Genomic DNA, 19552 nt, shown 5'->3' with positions numbered 1-19552 from the left:
GATCTGTATTTGGTTTCTTTGGGCCTCAAGCTGCAGCTAATCCCCCTCACCTGCAGTGGTCCCCCCTTCTCTTTCCTCTGACCCTACAACCCCCCTCTACCCTCTCCTCTCCCCCTTGCTTCCCCCTTCACCCAGTACAAACACTCATCCTGAGACAAGCACATGACTCGCTGCACTCTGTCTCCTTAGGTTAGGGCCTCGCACTCGACACAAATCTCTCCCAGGCCAAGGAAGCGGCAGGGGACTCAAGACTTTCTGAAGCAGAAAAAAGAGGACCCCCACATCTTGTGGCCTTTAACAGATTATACGTTTTTCAGGGAGGGTGAGGAATAGTTGCTCGTCACTGAGAGATAGCAATTACTTAGCGAGTAAGAGCCATTACTGCGGAAGCAGCTTGTCACAGCCACTCAGGAGAAAGGGAGACCACTGCTAAAGTACCACATTAGGAAATATTTAGGGTCAGGTCAAGGGCTGAGACCTCTTCCCTTCAGATCCTGGCTCCCACACACTCAGACTTAGCCATCAGCACTCTGCAGAAGACCACAGTGCCTCAACAAAGGGTACCCTGACTGCAAGCAATTCTTTAACGTGGAGATTTTAGATGACCTAATAGTTCTAGCATCTAGAATGTTTTCTGTTCATTATCAACACAGTGACACGATTGCCAGATTAAAGTGATAGCCTGAGGCTCACATCAACTTATTTTAACTTCAGATGTTTACAATAGAGAAAGAAAGAAAAAAGAAATACAGAAAGAAAGACTAAAAGAAAGAAAGACAGAAAGACGAAAGAAAAACCTATGCCTTTTTTGCTGTGGGGTGGGATGGAATTTGAAGCTCAGGTGGTTATTCTCTGGGGTCACAGGCATACTGACACAATTTGAAGGGCTTGGGGTGAAGGAAACACAGACTGCAGCTGCAGGGTAAAGGCACAGTATGGAACAGGACAACGACCATTTCCTAAAACACACTTAATGAGAACCAGTTATGATTTTTGACAGTTGCACTCAATTCCCAATTTGTGAAACAATGTATTCGATTAGATGATCACTTTCATCAACTCCAAGTTGTTTTGAATGGGGGGGGGGGGGGGGGGGTGAACGGTGGCTTTCAAAACCTCACAAACATAAACTTACAGCATCTAAACAAATAAAATACGTGATCATTTATGCTACTACTGTACAAGTAAAATGATCACACATGGCGTTTATGTACCGCATATTGATATTATACACACACAGGGGCGTACTCAATCTATCTCTATCATTTGGACTTGAATATAAAACTGCACAAACAGAAAGGCGCAAAAAGTGCAAATGTCAGATTGCGTCAAGCTAAATCTTAGCGTCAATAACATCCTCGAGACCACACAACTTTCTTCACATTGATTTTCGCGCCCAAAGTACGTCATTCGCATAAGGAGTAGCAGGGGGCAGCACACCGATCAATATCAAGAATCAGCTATGGAACCAAACATATTTGAACAAAAGTTTGTTGCGATTGATAAACTTCGTGTAGAGTTGCTGGAACATTTAAACAGTATGGATACTCAACATGAAGAGGAAGAAGTTAGCAGGTTTGGCTTTCATCATGTGTAATCTTGCTGGCTAGCCTAGCATTGCAAGGATGTAGGCCTTCAGTAGCCTACCTACTAATGCCTACCTACCATGGACTAGCTAGTTGTAGGCTACCTTCCATTGTAACGCTTGTTCAGTGATATGGAAACATACATTTACCAATTTATGTTTCCAGCCAGGACGTTTTAACACGCATTGAAAAGGTGATTGTTGGAATAGTGAAGGAGCTGTCCACGGGTCATGCACCAGCTTTTGTCCTTCCAAACAGATCGAGTTGGGCCAATGTTAGGTAGGCAAACAATCGTGCACTAGGCCTGCAACTAGTAGGTCAAAGTTCTTCAACCTGACTGTGTGGGTGGTTGAATACTTGCCTTAGTCACTCTGTTTAACCTTAACAAGATAAACATGTAGCCTAGGCCTTGATGATATGTCATTTCATTAATGTTGTGTAACATTTAGGATAAACCATTGTGTGTGTGTGTGTGTGTGTGTGTGTGTATTGTATGTATGTGTATTTAAAAGACTGGATTAAAACGTACAATAATACAATTGTGTGAATTAAGAGGAATACAATGCATTACAGTCGTGGTATGTAACTCTTAAAATAAAAAATACTCCAGAATAATAATTCAAGTCCTGGGTAGGTGTCACTTGGATAAAAGACTAAAACAATCTCCCACCTCACACACACACAAAATGCAAGCACACACACGCATACACTCAACCACACACCAATCTGGCCGTTTGTGGAGGTCTTTAATGTGCACAGGCTGTGGAGACCTCATGCTCAGAACAAAGCAGACTGTCTGGTTGAGTTTACATCAAACCTTCTTACAGCTTAAAGCACATTCTGGCCCAGGCCTTTCAAATGTGAGAATCCCACAGATATGGAGCCAAAGGTTTCTTGGAGTAAACGAGCTACTTTGAGGTTCAGGGGAGGTTCTGTGAGATTCCTCTTACAGGTAGCCTTCAGGCTCTTTAGAATGTTGGGGAGGAATTACCCAGGTGGTGAGCTGCTAAACTGATCAAAGGTAAAAGAATGAAAATTGAATATCCGAGAGGAATGCATTTATGAGTTTACCATCATTTCTTGAGTTTTGACAGTGCCATCGGGCTTCAAATGAGCTGGAGAAGGTCTGTCACCACAGTTCGGAGCGACTGTTCCTCGTCTGTCACTAAATTTGGTGAGAAGAAAGACATACACCACTGTTCATGTGTTTCCCCCTTTTGTAACCGCCTTCCCCTTTTCCTGTGCTCAGAATAACCCACATTGTTTCCATTCGCAGACATTTCAAATTATTCAACTGAAAGCAATTCAATTTGTCTCACTTTCATTCTTACAGAGCTATCATAAGCTATCTTAACTTAAAAATGTGCCTGGGATTTGATAAACCCTCTGTATATAAAAAAAATACAATTTAGCAGCAATCAAATTGTTTCAGACATTGTGTTTGTAAGTTGTTGTGTGGTCCTGTTCGCAGCACACATACTCAAAGTTCTGTCAACCATCTACAAACTTGTACAGACCAACTCGTACGCTACTAAAAGGTATTTTATTTGTGATTCTTCACATATACAGCTGCTTTCTAATTTGCAGAAAGCTGCACATGATTACAAATGTACAGTATAATCCCCCAGTACTTTGAGCTCCACCAGCAAACTGCATGGCAACAGTAACGTTTTTTTTACCTTCTCAACAGAGACATCTATTACAATGACACACAGCTGTTTGGTTCACAGAGAATCGTAGATTCCATTGTGGATGACCTTTCCTGTATGCTTAGGATTCCACGTAGGAAACTGCATGTGGTATGTATATGTGAGTAAGAGAGAATATGACTTCCAGTACATGCAAGGGGACAGAACACTTTAACCATGTCTTTGATACATGCCTATGTTATGGTTATCTCAGTTTTATCAGATGAAAACTGTTAGCCAGGTCCATATTTTGCTTTTCTCATGTTCTAGGAAGCACCTGTGGCAAGGAGTTTTACTTATGATCAAACAATGAAGAAATTAAGCTTGATTCATAACAAATGTCAAAGGTTTGCATGCAGTGTATCTGTGCTTGTGTGTATGTGTGTGTTTGAACTGTCTCCAGCTGGCTACGTCCAAGGGACTCATCTCAGGCGCCCTGTGTTACCTGGAGGAGGACGGCACCAGGGTGGACTGCAGCTCCAGTTCCACGGTATGAACCACAGCATTGTTCTGATACATATGCACTACACTGGGACATGGCCTGATGCATGTTTGGATTGTTAGATATCTTTCCTTCTATTTATTTCATTCTTGTAGTGTCTTTAAAAAAACTCATCTATTGTACAAGTATGACATAAACCCTTTGCCTCATTGTCAGAGGATGGAGGCACAAGGTTAGTCAATCCTATTATATTGTTTCCTCTTAGGCCACTATCTTCAGGTTCAACCCACATACAAATGATTTGGTTTCCCTATAATCATTAAAGATGAAAAACAACCTCAAATGGTTGTCTTCTGTCTACACACAAATCCCATGTTTACTAAGTTGCCAGCTCCATTACTCAGTGTTCATATTTCTTTCTCAGGCTGTTCCAGTCTCATCCAATGTAGGCGGAATAAGGAGTATCCTAACTTTTTTGTCAGAGGCTGATGACATGGAATTGATATAGTGTATATTGAGACAGATAGTGTATATCTTTTTCCAGAATGCCCGTGTCAACTCTCACAAACTGCGTATCCAATGCAAGTCCCTGGAACTTGTACTTCCCAGAACTACTTTTTAAGGAACTTGAAGGTTCCTTTAGCCCATTGTTGGCGTTGATAACACCATAGGAGCTTTCCCCGTAAGATGAGGCAAATTAGCCTGCTGACGAATGTGCCACACTGTATTTGTACGGTATAAATATATGCATTTTGCGGTATGAAAATGTTTAGCTCGCTTCATATGCAACAAAAAAAATGTGTACACTTTGTCATCGTGGTTTGACAATTGCAATTGCCGCTGGATTTTGTGCTCAGCATGAATCCAGACGAGGCCTGGACTGTGTTCCATAGGTTAAATCCCTCTAAGGAATGTTGTTCTGTTCTTCATGTTGACGTGGGTTTGCGTGGACTTGTTGTGGGGACATGGACATGGGGTCATGGTTGTGTTTGCCTTAATCCTTGGTACTCCAGACATTGTGTCATCAGCTAAGTTTGTGTTGATCGTGGAGAAGGACGCAACCTTCCAGAGACTGCTGGATGATGACCTTTGCTCTAAGCTGTTTCCCTGCATCATGATCACAGTGTGGCCAACATCTAACATAAGGCCAACATACACTCATTTATATACAGCTCATACATTTACTTAATTGATCTGATCTCCTCTCAAAACGGCATGCGTGTGTTTGTCAGGGCAAAGGAGTGCCAGATGTGAACAGCAGGCTGATGGTGAGAAAGCTTTGGGATACCCTGCACATCCCCATCTTTGCTTTGGTGGATGCAGACCCACATGGTAAAAACATCTTTCTAATAGAAACAACATGTTCTGTCCCTTACTGCTCCCCTTTCCTCTGCCTAATCCCTCATAATGGATCATACATACAGTTCTACCTCATACACACACACATGCAGAGGGTTGCGTGTCTTGGTAAGCTGATAGAGCCCTGACTAACGTGTCACGGTGTTCAGGCTGGGGGTTGTTAGCGTGATCTTCCCCCGGTGGGATAGTACTGTCCCTTTACCCTCTCATCGCATGGCAAGACGCATGTGTAATGCTTTGCTTTGTTCTCCGGCTGTTACACTGCTTAGGATAATTGCTCTGGTATGGTGACTGTTATTGCACTGTGTGTCTGTCTCCTCTGATTTCCCCAGGCATTGAGATCATGTGCATCTACAAGTACGGATCAGTGGTGAGTCTTGACTTCTGTACATTATCCGATGTGGCCTGGGCAATGTCTCGGGGATGATAGGATGTTAGTACTCTAATTTTGTAGTTGGAGAAATGGAACATCAACAGTGGTATTTGAAGTGACATTGTATGAAGTGGAAAAGTTTGATTATATGAACCCTTATTGGTTGGTGGTGTGGTCGTGTTTTTCTTGAACAGAACATGGAATAAGTACGGTTCCTTTTTTCAGTCTTCGTTAGTCTCTGTCTTTGTGCTTCTGCTGTGCATGTGTTTGTGCGTGTGTGTATCTTTCCACAGGCCATGTCGTTTGAGGCCCACAGTCTGACCGTCCCCAGCGTGATGTGGCTAGGCCTCCTCCCCTCTGACCTCCAGAGGTTTGGACATACCACGCGCTACTTCCTATTTCCTCTTCCCTCCTCTAATTGGGATTATATTCTGGGGATTTTAGATTGTTTGTTTTGGTTTCTGTTGCTGTTGCCTTCACTTTCCTTCTTCCAGAGAGCTGTTTTTGAGGGTATATTGAGTTTTAAGTATATAGGGCAATCTTAGCCTTAAAACGTTTTTTTTTTTTTTTTTTTTTTTTAAATAAGTAAAGTTTAATTCTAGTCCATAAACTTCTTCCTAGGCCTCCTCTGTATGTATGTACAATCAAAGCATCGTGAAATCATATTGTGGTAAGACATGGTAAAGCAGTTTCCTTTGACGTTTTTGTTGTTGGCGGTCTGGATCCATCATGTCTACTCACTCCTGTCACTTTTCCTACCTCAAACCTACAGTAAGGTCAGATCTCATTTCATTTCTTCATGTTTGTCTAATTCACCTCAGATTGAGGGTGCCTGAGGATGCTCTGATTCCCCTCACCCAGAGAGATGAAAACAAACTGAGCAGCCTGCTCAAAAGGCCTTACCTCACCTGCCAACCAGTCTGGCAGAGAGAGGTGAGAGATGAAAGAAAGAAAGTCAAATTATTTTCATTTAAAATAATTTGTTAAAATACTGTACATCTTAGTTGATAAGCCTTCTGGTCACCTTGCCTTCTGAGCATATGAGTTAACATATGTTAACATATCTACAAGGGTCCCTTCACTGCAAGAATTGTGTATTTGGCAATCCTTTTATTTAATTGTTTATGGACAGGCACTAAGTGTGTTTTACTACTATTTAGACATGTTGTAGGTGTGACACACCACCAAGGAATGTATATGAGTAGGTGCTTAACCGCTGGACTTTGGTATAGTTTACAGTACAGAGATACTTGCTTCATTATGAAATAGATGTTTGACTACATGATCTTATCCGTTTACTACTGTTTTGCTTATCTGCTAAGTTTGCATGTTTGTTCTTGTTATAGATGGAGTTAATGCAGCAGAATAAGGTCAAAGCTGAAATCCAGTCATTGGCATCCATAGCTCCTGGTTTTCTCCACCAGGTCTACCTGCCTAACAAGCTGCGCTATGGAGGATGGATATGACCAAATACTGCCCTCTTTTGGTGTAATGTGATAGTAGAATGGATACAGGAAGTCACTTTCGTTTTTGGTTAACTTATTTTATAACTTAATACTTATCTCATGAATTGATTACATATTAGTAGGAATTAAAGCACTTTATAACAAAACAATATGCATTGATATTGTTATTGGCCATAGTGCATAGTATAATAGCATTTGCGATTACACGAAAAGCAAGTGGGCAACGCCAGAAATAGCAAACGTGCAGTCACGTGCATGTGAAACCAAATCCTACGTCGTGATCAGGGTGTTGTAAAACCCTACTAACATGGTTGTAATGCAAAGCGAGTTTCCCATCACAGACGCTCATTTCGAAGAACTGGAAGGAGATAGCTAGTTGTTTATTTCTGCTGTGAATCACCGGACTCTAATCCAAGAAAACTTGTTTTAAATAATTCAAGTAAGTCTTTTGTCAAATATGGTTAGATCTCAAAGGTGGCTAAGCTAGCTACAGCACAGTATTCGACGCTGTCGGTGGCATGAGCACCTTAAACAACGTTACGTACTATCGCTGTAACCAATGACCTTGGCTGCTAGTGGTTGTACGTTTAATAAGCTTTGATTTAGTAAAATATTTAACACATTTTTCTCGTCTTTTGTGCTAACGTGGCTAGTCTAACTAGCTCTAGCAACACTAGGTAGAATTCCCATAAGAGCCTGTCCGGACCTAGCTACTTAAGTCACAATTATTCAGTCGCTTTTAATTCTATGTACAAACACTTATCAATTCGATTTAGCACGGACACAAATGTTATTGGTTAGGTATATGCTAGTGACCAGTATGGAAGGTATATGATGCGTTTGGTGTGAGTTATATTCTGGGAGGTAAATCTCATAAGGGTTTGTTACTATAAAGAACAGATGTTATTCAACCAGTGGCTTTGATAACCCAGTGGTTATATAACTGATTCGTTGTAGACGTGGTGACTAATACCTTAGTGGTTCTATATTAGAATGAACAATCACTTGAAGAAACAGATGGCCCTACTACTTAGTCTTGATTGTGGTTATATTTATGTTCCTAGTGTAAGGACAGGCCCTTGAGTGATCCTCCCTATTTTCCTCATGTCAAGGGCAGCTGACAGAAACCGCCCTGCTGGCTATGAACCTCTAAAATCTTCATTACTCTTGACTATTGCTTAGTACTCTTTCGGTCATGTTTCGCAAGATATTTTTGTTCTGTTCCGTGAAAGTGGAGTGGGATGCATTCAGGTAATGGCTAGTCTTGGTTAGGATTTGGTGACATTGACTGTGAGTATTTTTGCATTGTTTATTAGTTATTTTAAGGTTTGTGGTATTTTAGTAGGGTCATAACCTTAACCTATTGGGGAATTCTACTTATTTTATTGTTGGTACTTTCTGTAACCGAGCCTACTCAATCATCACATTTCAAATTTAAAGCCTTGAATAATCGTGTTCTATTTTTGATTGTGATAGACCATTTGGCTTACCTTTGATGACAGTCCAAAGTAGAGCTTAGTGTCTCTACCCAAAATGACCCTTGTTCAGAAATATACCTCTGATCAGATTTTACATCCCACAGTGTCTGCCTACTCAGACGGATAGGGTAATGACATTAGGCTACATACACATTTCTCCCCTCCATTCAGAACAAAAGGATTCCAAATGGACACTGTCATACGTCGATGCCCTTTTCTGACGATCGTGCCCCGGGCCTTCCTGCAGCTGGTAGCAAAGTCGTCTCTAGTGGGCTATGCTCAGAGGTGTCCTGTGATGATGGACCTGGCCTCAAGACCTCTGGCCAGAGCCCTGTCCTCCTCTGCCTCTGTGTCCGATGACACATCCAATGACGGTGAGTAGTAGACCTATTTAAGACCACTAGAGCCAATGAATCCAAATACTTTCAGTAATCGTTTCCTTTGACAATAACCATTATGTTCCAATGTCCTGTGTTAGAGCTGAATCGTGCGTCCAAGCGCCCCCCCGGCCACCCAGTGCCCCCTGCTGGCCAGGTTGTGGGCTCCAGGTGCCCGTTCCTGGCTGCTGAGATGGGGCAGAACAACAATCGAGTGGTGAGGGAGGCCCATATAGAGCTGCAGGAGGATGTGCAGGAGATGAACACCGTCCGCACAAGTAAGGGACTGTGGGCCAGTTACGCAAGCCTGAAATGAGTCACTATGAAATAACTTCACTACTGCAACTAAAGTTGGAGTTGGTGGCTAATGGAATCAAGTTAACCATCTCCTTTTGTTTTTAAAACAGACAAATCTGAGTCGGTGGTTGATCCATCCGTAATGAATCTCATCAAAGCAGACAAGTCTGACCCAGGGGTTCTGAAGAACATTCTAAAGCAGCAGCCGCGCAAGGTCTCTCACTTGCTGAAGGACAACTTGCCCAAAGGTTAGTTACAATACAACCATGTAATGTGAACCTTGTCGTATAAAGAACCTCAGTACCCTGTCCGATAGCAGACAAAATATGTTTGTGTGTCCCTTTGACAGTGCTGTAATAATGCTGCTCTATTTTCCTATCCAGCTACAGCCACCTTTAAGTACGATCAATTCTTTGACAAGAAGATTGAGGGGAAGAAGAAAGACCACAGCTACCGGGTGTTTAAGACTGTGAATCGACGTGCCACAACCTTCCCCATGGCAGATGACTACTCAGAGTCTCTCCACCTGAAGAGAAACGTGTCTGTGTGGTGCAGCAACGACTACCTGGGCATGAGCCGCCACCCCCGTATCACCCAGTCCATCATGTACGGACAGGCACAGAGAGCATGCAGTGTAGGGTGCATGATAGGTTGATATTGGGAAGACTTGTGTCATGGTTTTGTGGTTTTCCAGTGGAGTGAATGTTCTTCATCTCTCCCCAGGGACACGCTACAGAAGCATGGGGCAGGAGCAGGAGGCACGCGCAACATCTCTGGAACTAGTAAGTTCCACGTGGACCTGGAGTTTGAGCTGGCCGACCTGCACAGAAAAGACGCTGCACTCCTCTTCACTTCCTGTTTCGTAGCCAATGACTCAACATTATTCACTCTGGCCAAAATGCTACCCGGTAGGATGAATGAAAAGGCGACGGTTGGATACTTTCATTTGATGGATGTTCCATTTTAAGCCCTTTCAAGGCTAAAAAGCTGTGTGTTCATGCTTCCCCTTGTGCCAGGTTGTGAGATTTACTCAGATGCAGGAAACCATGCCTCCATGATTCAGGGTATAAGGAACAGCGGAGCCAAAAAGTTTATCTTCCGTCACAACGACGTCAACCATTTACGAGAGTTGCTGCAGAAGTCTGACCCTTCCACCCCCAAGATCGTGGCTTTTGAGACGGTACATTCAATGGATGGTGAGTTCAGCGTTAAATAACTATCTGATAACTACTTTTATCGTGTCCATGGACACCTCTTGTTTCCTTCCCCCACTTGGTGTTTGGGTTGGTCTGCAGCCAGTTGTGATCCTGTCCTGCAGGTGCTGTGTGTCCTCTGGAGGAGATGTGCGACGTGTCCCACGAGTTTGGGGCCATCACATTTGTGGACGAAGTGCATGCTGTGGGCCTCTACGGCGCCCGGGGAGGAGGCATCGGAGACCGAGACGGTGTCATGCACAAGATGGACATCATCTCAGGCACTCTCGGTAAGAACCGCTGCTCACGATCAACGATCTTAGGAGGTTCTTCACACCTCAACAGTAAGAATCACAATGGATTCTCCTCCTGATCGTCTAACCGAGTGAACCAGGAGAGGAGCCAAGTGATTTACAGGGGCAGCATGGGACGCAAAGAAAAGTTTATTGCTATACAAGGAAGATCTGATTCTTAGGAGCGGGTGGGCGCCTGACTGGAAACAGTTTGATAAGATCTGGTCTAATCCACCGTTACCCTCTGGTGTGTGCAGGGAAAGCGTTTGGTTGTGTGGGCGGCTACATTGCCAGCACCAGGGCCCTGGTGGACACGGTGCGCTCCTACGCAGCAGGCTTCATCTTCACCACCTCCCTGCCGCCCATGCTGCTGGCCGGCGCCAGGGAGTCCATCCAGACCTTGAAGAGTGAAGAGGGACAAGTGCTCCGGAGGAAGCACCAGAGGAACGTCAAGCTGATGCGCCAAATGCTGATGGACTCGGGGCTGCCCGTGGTCCACTGCCCCAGCCACATCATCCCTGTGAGGGTAAGAACGGCTTCCCGTCAGACTGTCCGTTCTCAAACACTGATGGGCCCGCCTGCCTCTTAGTCCTCACATGCGGGAACCCTACCTCTTGTGGCAGGTGGCGGACGCAGCCAAGAACACGGAGCTGTGCGACATCATGATGGCACGCTACAGCATCTACGTCCAGGCCATAAACTATCCCACGGTGGCCAAGGGGGAGGAGCTTCTTCGCATCGCCCCCACACCACACCACACCCCCCAGATGATGCACTACTTTGTCAGTAAGTACACAGCCAAATAACTCAATGTTTTTTGGGGAAAAAAATAAACATGATCCCTTAACAGGGTATTGATCCTTTATTATCTCTAAATATTATCCCTTAACCTGATGTGTTCCCGTTTTGATTAGCTTCACTGTTTGACCTGCCTGTCCTTCCACAGAGTGCCTCGTGCAGGCTTGGAAGGAGGTGGGACTGGGCCTGAGGACTCACTCATCAGGGGAGTGTAACTTCTGCCAGCAGCCTCTTCACTTTGAGCTGATGAGCGAAAGGGAGAAGTCCTTCTTTACAGGTCTCAGTCACATGATCTCTGCCAGAGCCTAAGATTAAATACCAGATCACAAACGCCTCACCCTAAAGAAACACATATTGATTATATTTATTGTTATGTTATCTATAACTTCACATGTATTCATAAAAATGAAATATTCTGTATCACCAATAAAATTATGGGGAAAGTAATTGCTTTGCTTCTGTCCAACTGTTACTATCTCTTGACTTCACAGCCCTATTCAGTTTTCAGCCTTGAGTGTAGTGTGTGACAAACCAAGTTGACAGTTGAAGCTGCATTTGAGGGGCAAGGCTGAGTATCTGCATGTGTTGACTCAAGTGGACCAAGTGTTTACTTAACCTTGAAATTGTTATCACTTTGGCAAAAGGGAGATTCATGTTTCAGGATATTTGGTAGTCAACAGTCAGGTTATTGAGTAACATTATTGAGAAACATTACTTCAACAGACAACATTAACTCTGGCCCATGTGATTTAGCAAACATGCACCCAGTGTTGACCAATCTGCCAAGGTCGTCCTCAGCATCAATTGTATATTGCCAAATTATGAATCATAAGCAAACAATCGTTTATTCTGAAAAAAAAAAAATATAAAGAAATGTGTTTCTTATATACTAGTGTAATAATTGGACCAATACGCTGTTCCTATTGGTCAAGAAGACGATCTCAAAAGTTTAAAAATCCGTTTATTGACCTCCCGAATGTTTGCAGAGGTAAATAAACGTTTTTAACCAACCAGGGGGGTATTCCAGAAAGCAGGTTATGCCACATAACCAGGTAAGTTAACCCACCAGCTGATTCACAATGTTGCAACAACCTACTGGCAATGTTGCTACAACGCTGGATGTCAGCTGGGGAGTTAACTTACCCGGGTATGTCACATAATTTGCTTTCTGGAATACCCCCCAAAGAGTTGTTCTGTTCAGTTATGTTGGAGATGTAGTGACGTTACCAGTGCAAGTGCAGCTGATTGCTATGACAACATAGCGTCTGCTCCAGATTCTACGGGTTTGATTGGGATCTTCCCACGTATTGTTGTAGTAGCCTATATAATAAACCAAATGTTTACTCCTCAAAAGGTCAGCAAACGCTTTGTCGCCTCAATTTGTTAAAATGATTTGTTAAAACAATTTCGACCTACGGTCTCGGTTAACAAACGTTTTAACAAATCTCGGTTACAAAGGCGTTTGCAGACCTGTCGAGGACGAGTAAACATTTGCTGTATAACTTGAGTGGGAAGTGGCATGTTAGGCTGAATACATACTCCTTGACGACTCCTGGTAATATTTCTAGTTAATATCCAGTTTTCACAGTAAATCTCGCTCCAGTTCAGTTGCTTAGGCCTATTTGTGTTTTAACACATTAAGGGATGGTTCAGAGAATTCTACACGGAACTGAAAATGGTCAAACTGACAACCCAACTTGTTTTCATCCTTACTAAATAAGCACATTCTTGCATAACCTGAATAGTTGTAAAATGATTTTTGTTGTTTCGTTTTTTCCGATAGCTTGTTAATGTTGATTTGATCCGGTAAACTGCTTACCACTAACTTAATGATTTACAAAAAGTATAATCTATTACTAAGTACACATGTATTTCTCCCAGAGTCGGAGTAACCATTTTGCAATAAGAAGCACCTCCCATCCATCGATGACTCATTAGTGTATTTTCCATAGTGAGCCTGTAGATGGCGGTAATGTAGTGCAGTCACAATTACGAAAGCAACACAGCGCAGTAAAATACATTATCAGTAGTACCTCAATGACGTAAGAATCATCATTTTGATTGAGCAGTCAGATGTGATCGAGTTCATGTAAAAATGAATGGTAAGAAAATACCTTGTTTTAACCACAGGTCTGAAACCCATGCTAAATCAATCGCATGGCTTCACAGTCCTGCGTATTATTTAGGTCTATTCGTGAAATAACTAAAACAACTGCTTGCAGACCAATTAACACATTTCCCGACTTATCTATTACTCTGAGTTGAATGTTATTATTCACTCTAAGTGAAGTTATAAGGTGACCATCCTAAAATCAGCTAGGCAAGGCAGATCACAACCAGGGTTGCTCGTGTAATTCATGTCTAATATTTTGTATGTTTTGTATGTCTTGTTGGTGGTTTAAATGGGTAGACAATAGATGCAGAATGTACGTTTTGGTCATATATAAGGCATCTTATTCAAATTCCAGTCATCCATTTCCTGCATAATGCCATGCCATGCATGAGCATTATGAATAATCTTGCGCAATGGTAGAACGTCTTACACTACCTATTGTATGTGCCCTCATTTTTTGTTTTTCTTTCAATCTACATCGTGGCGCACACCATGTAGTTCCTTATCAGGGCAAGTCTGAGGGGCAGGCCCAATGACTGGGTACTCTGGGAGAGGCATAGAGAAGAGCTGAAGCATGCCTGCATGTGGGTGGTAGGGTGGGTGCGTGTAAGTATCTGTGTGAGTACTACATTCTATGCTCTGTGTTTGGTGGCAAGTGATGTGATAGGGTAGAAGCTGATTATTTATTATATATAGATTTTGATGCTGTGACTTCAATGCCAGCTTGTTGTTGTATGTGCTATGTCAGGTTCAACAACATTTGATTCTCTGTCTCTATCTCTCTCTCTCTCTCTCTCTCTGTGTGTGTGTGTGTGTGTGTGTGTGTCGTTCTTCCTCCATGCTGTGGCAATCCTGCCAGCTTTGCACATCTGTGTCTCTCCCACTCACGTGCACCGACAGATGAGCTGTATGGCTGGCTTCCCAGTGCGCTCTGCTCTCTCACTCTCTCTCATTATCTCTTTCTCATTATCTCTCTTTCATTCTCTCATTATTTATTTCTCTCTGTAACACACACACCATAACTGCTCTTGTAAAATCTTGTGAGACTGTAGTCATCCTCACAGTAATCCTTGATGTGAGAGTAAAATTACACACCAGCATGCTCTACTTTTCAAAAAAAGATCTAATCTGGCATGTTGCCAGAGTGTTTGGAGCACTGCAATGAAGTAAACTACTCAGTTAATATTGTCTTGGGTTACCCTCCTGAATGAAGTATGTATAATCCAACATAGGATATTTCTATATCGAAATGCTGTGTGTCCTGTCCATACAAAGTAACTATATACCCCTCCAACACATCTGGACATCATTTCAATCATTCAAAATGTTTGTTATCACATCAGTTTAGAAAATGTTTTTATAGACTAGATGGAGAATGTTAACAAGCCTACTTAGAAAACCAATGTAAATATTGAATAATGTAATTCTTTTGGATGGAATTCTTGTAATGACAATCTTCAATAAACCTCTCTGTAAATCCACTGGATGATGAAATATAGTTATCTAAGGAAAGCAGAAAATAAATTAATGCCGTAGCTTGACTGATTTTTTTCACCCTGAAAGTTTTGTTCCTGTGTCTTTAAATCCCGAGGCACAAACTCCTCCCCGTTGTCTTTCTACCCTGTCAAAGAAAAAAATCCACTGTATCGGAATGGCAAAAGGAGAACGTGTTGTAAGTTTGTGTGGGCTCACTGTGTAGAATAGTTTGGTTAATGGCGTTGTGGTCGGCTGTCACTGTCTCTTTGAAATACCCGTAGGTGAATTTTATTTGACTACTTGTGCTGAAGACTATTAGCCTAAATACCAAAACTATACCCTAAAATCTTATGCTTATGGACACCAAAAGTGAGGGGTAAATCGCCGCTCCCGCTCAACCACAGGTTATCGGAACGTTTGAGCTTTGAAGCCACCAGCACAGTACATTGTTTATTCTACGAAGTAGTTTTATGGTTCTTCAGTACAATGTAGCAGTGTTTGTGAATTACAAGCTTGAATGTAACATGATATTGAGTTCGATATGACTAATGTGACGCCAAGCAAGAGCGTAGAATGGCTGCAAGTGGAGTTAGAATCCGGAGGGAGCTCCTTGCTTTTGCTGGATTGCCGATCGCACGAGGTTTTCGAATCATCCCACATAGAAACGGCCATAAATTTGGCCATACCTGGACTAATGCTACGGAGGTTTAAGAAGGGCAATATACCCATCCGAACTATCATTCCAAACCACGAAGATAAGGAGACATTTCTAAGACGATGCGACACAGATACAGTGATTCTGTATGACGAGTGCACTATGGATTGGCAGGAGAGTGGAACCACAGGTTCGGTTCTAGGACTGCTTCTTCAGAAATTATGGGATGACGGCTGTAAAGCATATTACCTGGAAGGCAAGTACTGTTGATGCGAATCACCCCTCCTTCCCCCTCACACACACAAAACTGTCACCCATCCTGATTTTTAAACTAAACATGTTTAAAAATGTTTCTCTACTTTAACAAACTTTAACAAAACAACAGATACACAAAGCCCTAAACATAAATACTTCGTACATAAAGATTGAATAATATTAGTATTCAAAACAGCTTTCCTAAAGGCATCTTGATTGATTGTCTTTGCATGAAATGATGGTGTTTGGGGAATTGAGCCTCATAAATTTAAAAAAGTATAATTGACAGTTTTTTCAATTACAATTCTATAATGGCTACCATGTTTTGTTCCAGAAGAAAAAAGACCAGCATTTTATCAATGATGGGAGCCCCTCATTAATGTTGTGACATAACTTAAGAACCTGACAAAATAGGCCACAATTTACTTAGATAAGAGGAAAAACTTCATAACAAAGCCTCTGTAAAACGTTTTGTAAAATATGTTATGAGATGACAATCGATTGAAACTATCATCCTTTTCATGGCCGCTCTCGTTCTCAGGGGGATTTCTGAAGTTCCAGACAGAGTATCCAGAGCACTGTGAGACGCTGCTGGACAGCTCCTGCCCCAGCTGCTCTCCTCCCCTCTCCGTCCTGGGCCTGGGGAGTCTGAGGATAAGCTCTGACTGCTCCGATGGGGAGTCAGACCGGGAGCCTAGCAGCGCCACCGAGTCTGAAGAGAGCCCCGTTCCTAACAACCAGCACGCCTTCCCCGTCCAGATCCTCCCGCACCTGTACCTGGGCTGTGCCAAAGACTCCACCAACCTGGATGTGCTTGGACAATACAACATCAAGTACATCCTCAACGTCACACCCAACCTGCCTAATGCGTTTGAACATGATGGCCACTTCAGGTACAAGCAGATCCCCATTTCTGACCACTGGAGCCAAAACTTGTCTCCGTTCTTTCCTGAAGCCATATCATTCATTGGTGAGTATCTCACTTACAGGACGTATCAAAAAACAAATGTAGGGGAGTTTGTTAGACCAACCCTCTTGACCCCCATTTGCTTTATCGAATGGCATGCAGAAGTTTTTGCCTCCTAAGGCATGTTACTAATCACTGAAATATGAATAGTTTTACTTTTCATATGTGTTTGTGTAGTGACACCACAGAAGCATCCATGACCTGACATTTGAGTACATTTGGTTTTGTGGCAGTTGCAGGCTTTTCAAACACTGAGGGCTTGGCTTGTGGTACAGGAAGGAAGCGAAGCTTCCACTCTCTGTGGCTGGGTTTGGTTATCAGGATATCGGTTTGACACATCCTGACATATCCGGCTTGTGGAGCTGGGCGGATACTTGTTTGTCTACCTCCTATGAGTTTATAAGAGGATATTAGACATCTGCTTATCTAGATTGAGGAGGATGTTAATATTTGAAGTAGACTTCAAAGCCAAAGGCTTACCCTAACTTGTCTAACTGCAGACTGGGCTTTCACAGGGAAGGGGAAGTGAAAGGTCTCAACAACATCAACAACAGTTGGCAGTGAGAAAGAAATATGAGTTTCATGTTAAGCATATATATAATCACTGGTAGATGATAGAAGACTCTGGATTTGTATTAGTTTGTTTTACTTGGCTGGCCCTTGAAACTTTCTGCAACCCAACCATGGGCCTACATGTTCACTTCAGTTGGCTTTCATGTCCACATATGAATGAATTGGCCCTATTGATTTCTTGTTCCTTGGTGTCATAGCAAAATTCCAGTTAATAGGGTTTGGACCAACTGTGTTGTGTGTGTGTGTGTGTATTAGGTTAGGGTTAGTACGATGGCTTGTAGCTCCTGTGTACTGATGAGTTGTTTGGTCTTGTAGATGAGGCTCGCTCGCAGCAGTGTGGCGTCCTGGTCCACTGCCTGGCAGGGATCAGTCGCTCTGTCACCGTCACCGTGGCCTACCTGATGCAGAGGCTCAACCTGTCCCTCAACGATGCCTACGACTTTGTCAAGAGGAAAAAGTCCAACATTTCCCCAAACTTCAACTTCATGGGGCAGCTGCTGGACTTTGAGAGGACACTAGGGTTGCACAGCCCATGTGACAACCGTGCACCGAATGAGCAGCTCTACTTTACTACGCCGACCAATCATAATGTATTTCAACTGGACAGGCTGGAATCTACATGATGGGACAAGGCAGCCATTTTTTTGTTTCCCACCATGTAGACATTTTCAAATAGGATGCCTGCTTGTGTCAAGGCCAGGCAGACAGAGACCAGGGGCGGCTGGCAGTACAGATCCTTCCAAGGACGTGATATGCTCCCTTCTGTATAGAACATGCCCTGTGTCTGATGCCTTACATTTTACCACAAGCAGGACTATTGTAAAACAAGACTAGTCATCAAAGACAAACAATGATGTACAATCATAATAAAACGTATAATATCTTCAGGAGGATTAGAGAGGCTTTGATTGTTTCATATTCTCCAGCTGGAAAGGCATTGTATGTTGCTTGGCCGTTTAGAATGTGAGCCATGGTTTTCTTTGACTTTACTGTCACTGATTGGGTACACAGAGGGACATGGGCTACTGTAAACTGACAGTGAATAACCTTCCTACAGATGACTGTTGTAGACCTCTTCATTTGCAGCTCAATGCATTAGAATGGACATTTAGCAGAACTTGTTAAAAGCTCTCTAAGGCTTACTTTTCTACTTTTAATTCCTTCATTACTTACAGTATGTGCTATTCTTTTCATTTGGAAAATGTTTTAAGATTTTTTTTTTTTTTTTTTTACAAAATTCTTGTAAGATGTATTGTGATAAACTGTATATGCACATTTGGCATGTGATTAAGATTCACAGAGGATATTTTTTTATACTTTACCTCTTTCGCCTGTTGTTCCTGTGGCCTTTACCATACCTTTTCTAAGTTAACAAGCAACTTAACTGTCTTTCACCAAGGACTTGGGTATAGTGTATAGGATTGTATTTTACCATGCTTGAATGAAAAAATGTATCATAGTAATAATCAATTTACAAATGAATTAACATGAGCTTATTACCACACTCCTAGACAGTCTTAAGTGTTTAGCTACTCCTGTTGTGGCGCGATGATGTCAGGGCATATTTTTGGTGTTTTATCAGTGCTCAATTGCCAGTAATAACAAGTGGGCTAAAAGTTAAATCTTGAGGGAATTAAAACAAATGAGTCACACAGTTGTGCTCTTACCTCATAGAAAAGCATATTCAGGGATTTTATACAAGACATCTGTATCTTGTCACAGCTCCTTAAATATATTAAAGAGCTTGTTTATTTGGTGTGTACGTGTTTGTAAACTGTACAAAAGATTTGGTAATGGGGACCTTTTTCCTCAAAATCAAGAATTGTGAAATTGACCCTATTATAAACTGTATGTGACTAAGCGTACAGAACATTAATGCACAAGTTTATACAAGAAATAAATGGTATATTTTTACGCATTCATCTTCATTGTCTTAAGTAGGTGGAAACACCAAATCTTAGTTTCTATATTAAGTTTTGTATATCATACTGTGAAAATACATCAACTGATGGCCTGTTATGAATTTAGAGAGAGCCGTTGTGCACCACAGTTCTGTCCACTGAGTGGTATGTGACTGGTGGTGGTCTGCTGCCCTGGCCCAGCCCCGAGGCTCTAGGTGTGGTCAGATATCCGCTCTCTGTCCACTCTGATGCCTGGCTTCCT

General features: G+C 42.5%; 3 protein-coding genes across 6 annotated transcripts; all 3 read left to right on the top strand.

Annotated features, from left to right (window-relative positions):
• The first annotated feature begins 1373 nt into the window (after nucleotides 1-1373).
• Nucleotides 1374-6936, top strand: spo11 (SPO11 initiator of meiotic double stranded breaks). Of its 3 annotated transcripts, XM_084679370.1 has the most exons (13): nucleotides 1376-1575; nucleotides 1752-1865; nucleotides 2672-2760; nucleotides 3058-3124; nucleotides 3277-3385; nucleotides 3678-3764; nucleotides 4141-4177; nucleotides 4730-4839; nucleotides 4949-5048; nucleotides 5408-5445; nucleotides 5742-5818; nucleotides 6270-6381; nucleotides 6795-6936. In XM_084679370.1, the coding sequence occupies exons 1-13, from the start codon at nucleotides 1463-1465 to the stop codon at nucleotides 6912-6914; spliced, it is 1173 nt and encodes a 390-aa protein (XP_084535496.1). In that variant the 5' UTR covers nucleotides 1376-1462; the 3' UTR covers nucleotides 6915-6936. The 3 variants fall into 3 exon arrangements, with proteins under 3 accessions (XP_084535498.1, XP_084535497.1, XP_084535496.1); XM_084679372.1 differs by lacking the exon at nucleotides 6795-6936 and having other exon boundaries at nucleotides 1374-1575; nucleotides 5674-5818; XM_084679371.1 differs by lacking the exons at nucleotides 4141-4177; nucleotides 4730-4839 and having other exon boundaries at nucleotides 1375-1575.
• A 266-nt stretch (nucleotides 6937-7202) lies between these two features.
• LOC146252054 (5-aminolevulinate synthase, non-specific, mitochondrial-like) lies at nucleotides 7203-11797 on the top strand. Of its 2 annotated transcripts, XM_084679368.1 has the most exons (11): nucleotides 7203-7353; nucleotides 8564-8766; nucleotides 8871-9047; nucleotides 9177-9314; nucleotides 9450-9672; nucleotides 9790-9974; nucleotides 10083-10262; nucleotides 10385-10549; nucleotides 10810-11078; nucleotides 11176-11338; nucleotides 11499-11797. In XM_084679368.1, exons 2-11 carry the CDS (start codon nucleotides 8580-8582, stop codon nucleotides 11657-11659), a joined length of 1848 nt encoding a protein of 615 aa, XP_084535494.1. In that variant the 5' UTR covers nucleotides 7203-7353; nucleotides 8564-8579; the 3' UTR covers nucleotides 11660-11797. The 2 variants fall into 2 exon arrangements, with proteins under 2 accessions (XP_084535494.1, XP_084535495.1); XM_084679369.1 differs by lacking the exon at nucleotides 7203-7353 and having other exon boundaries at nucleotides 8186-8766.
• A 3310-nt stretch (nucleotides 11798-15107) lies between these two features.
• On the top strand, nucleotides 15108-19311 carry LOC146252053 (dual specificity protein phosphatase 7-like). Its single transcript, XM_084681131.1, has 3 exons — nucleotides 15108-15850; nucleotides 16391-16819; nucleotides 17705-19311. Exons 1-3 carry the CDS (start codon nucleotides 15481-15483, stop codon nucleotides 18010-18012), a joined length of 1107 nt encoding a protein of 368 aa, XP_084537257.1. The 5' UTR covers nucleotides 15108-15480; the 3' UTR covers nucleotides 18013-19311.
• Nucleotides 19312-19552: the final 241 nt, after the last annotated feature.

This window comes from Hypomesus nipponensis, chromosome 18, assembly GCF_054491055.1.
Source record: "Hypomesus nipponensis isolate SF chromosome 18, ASM5449105v1, whole genome shotgun sequence".
Taxonomy (NCBI): Eukaryota; Metazoa; Chordata; class Actinopteri; order Osmeriformes; family Osmeridae; genus Hypomesus; species Hypomesus nipponensis.
This window is presented reverse-complemented; position numbering and strand designations above follow the sequence as displayed.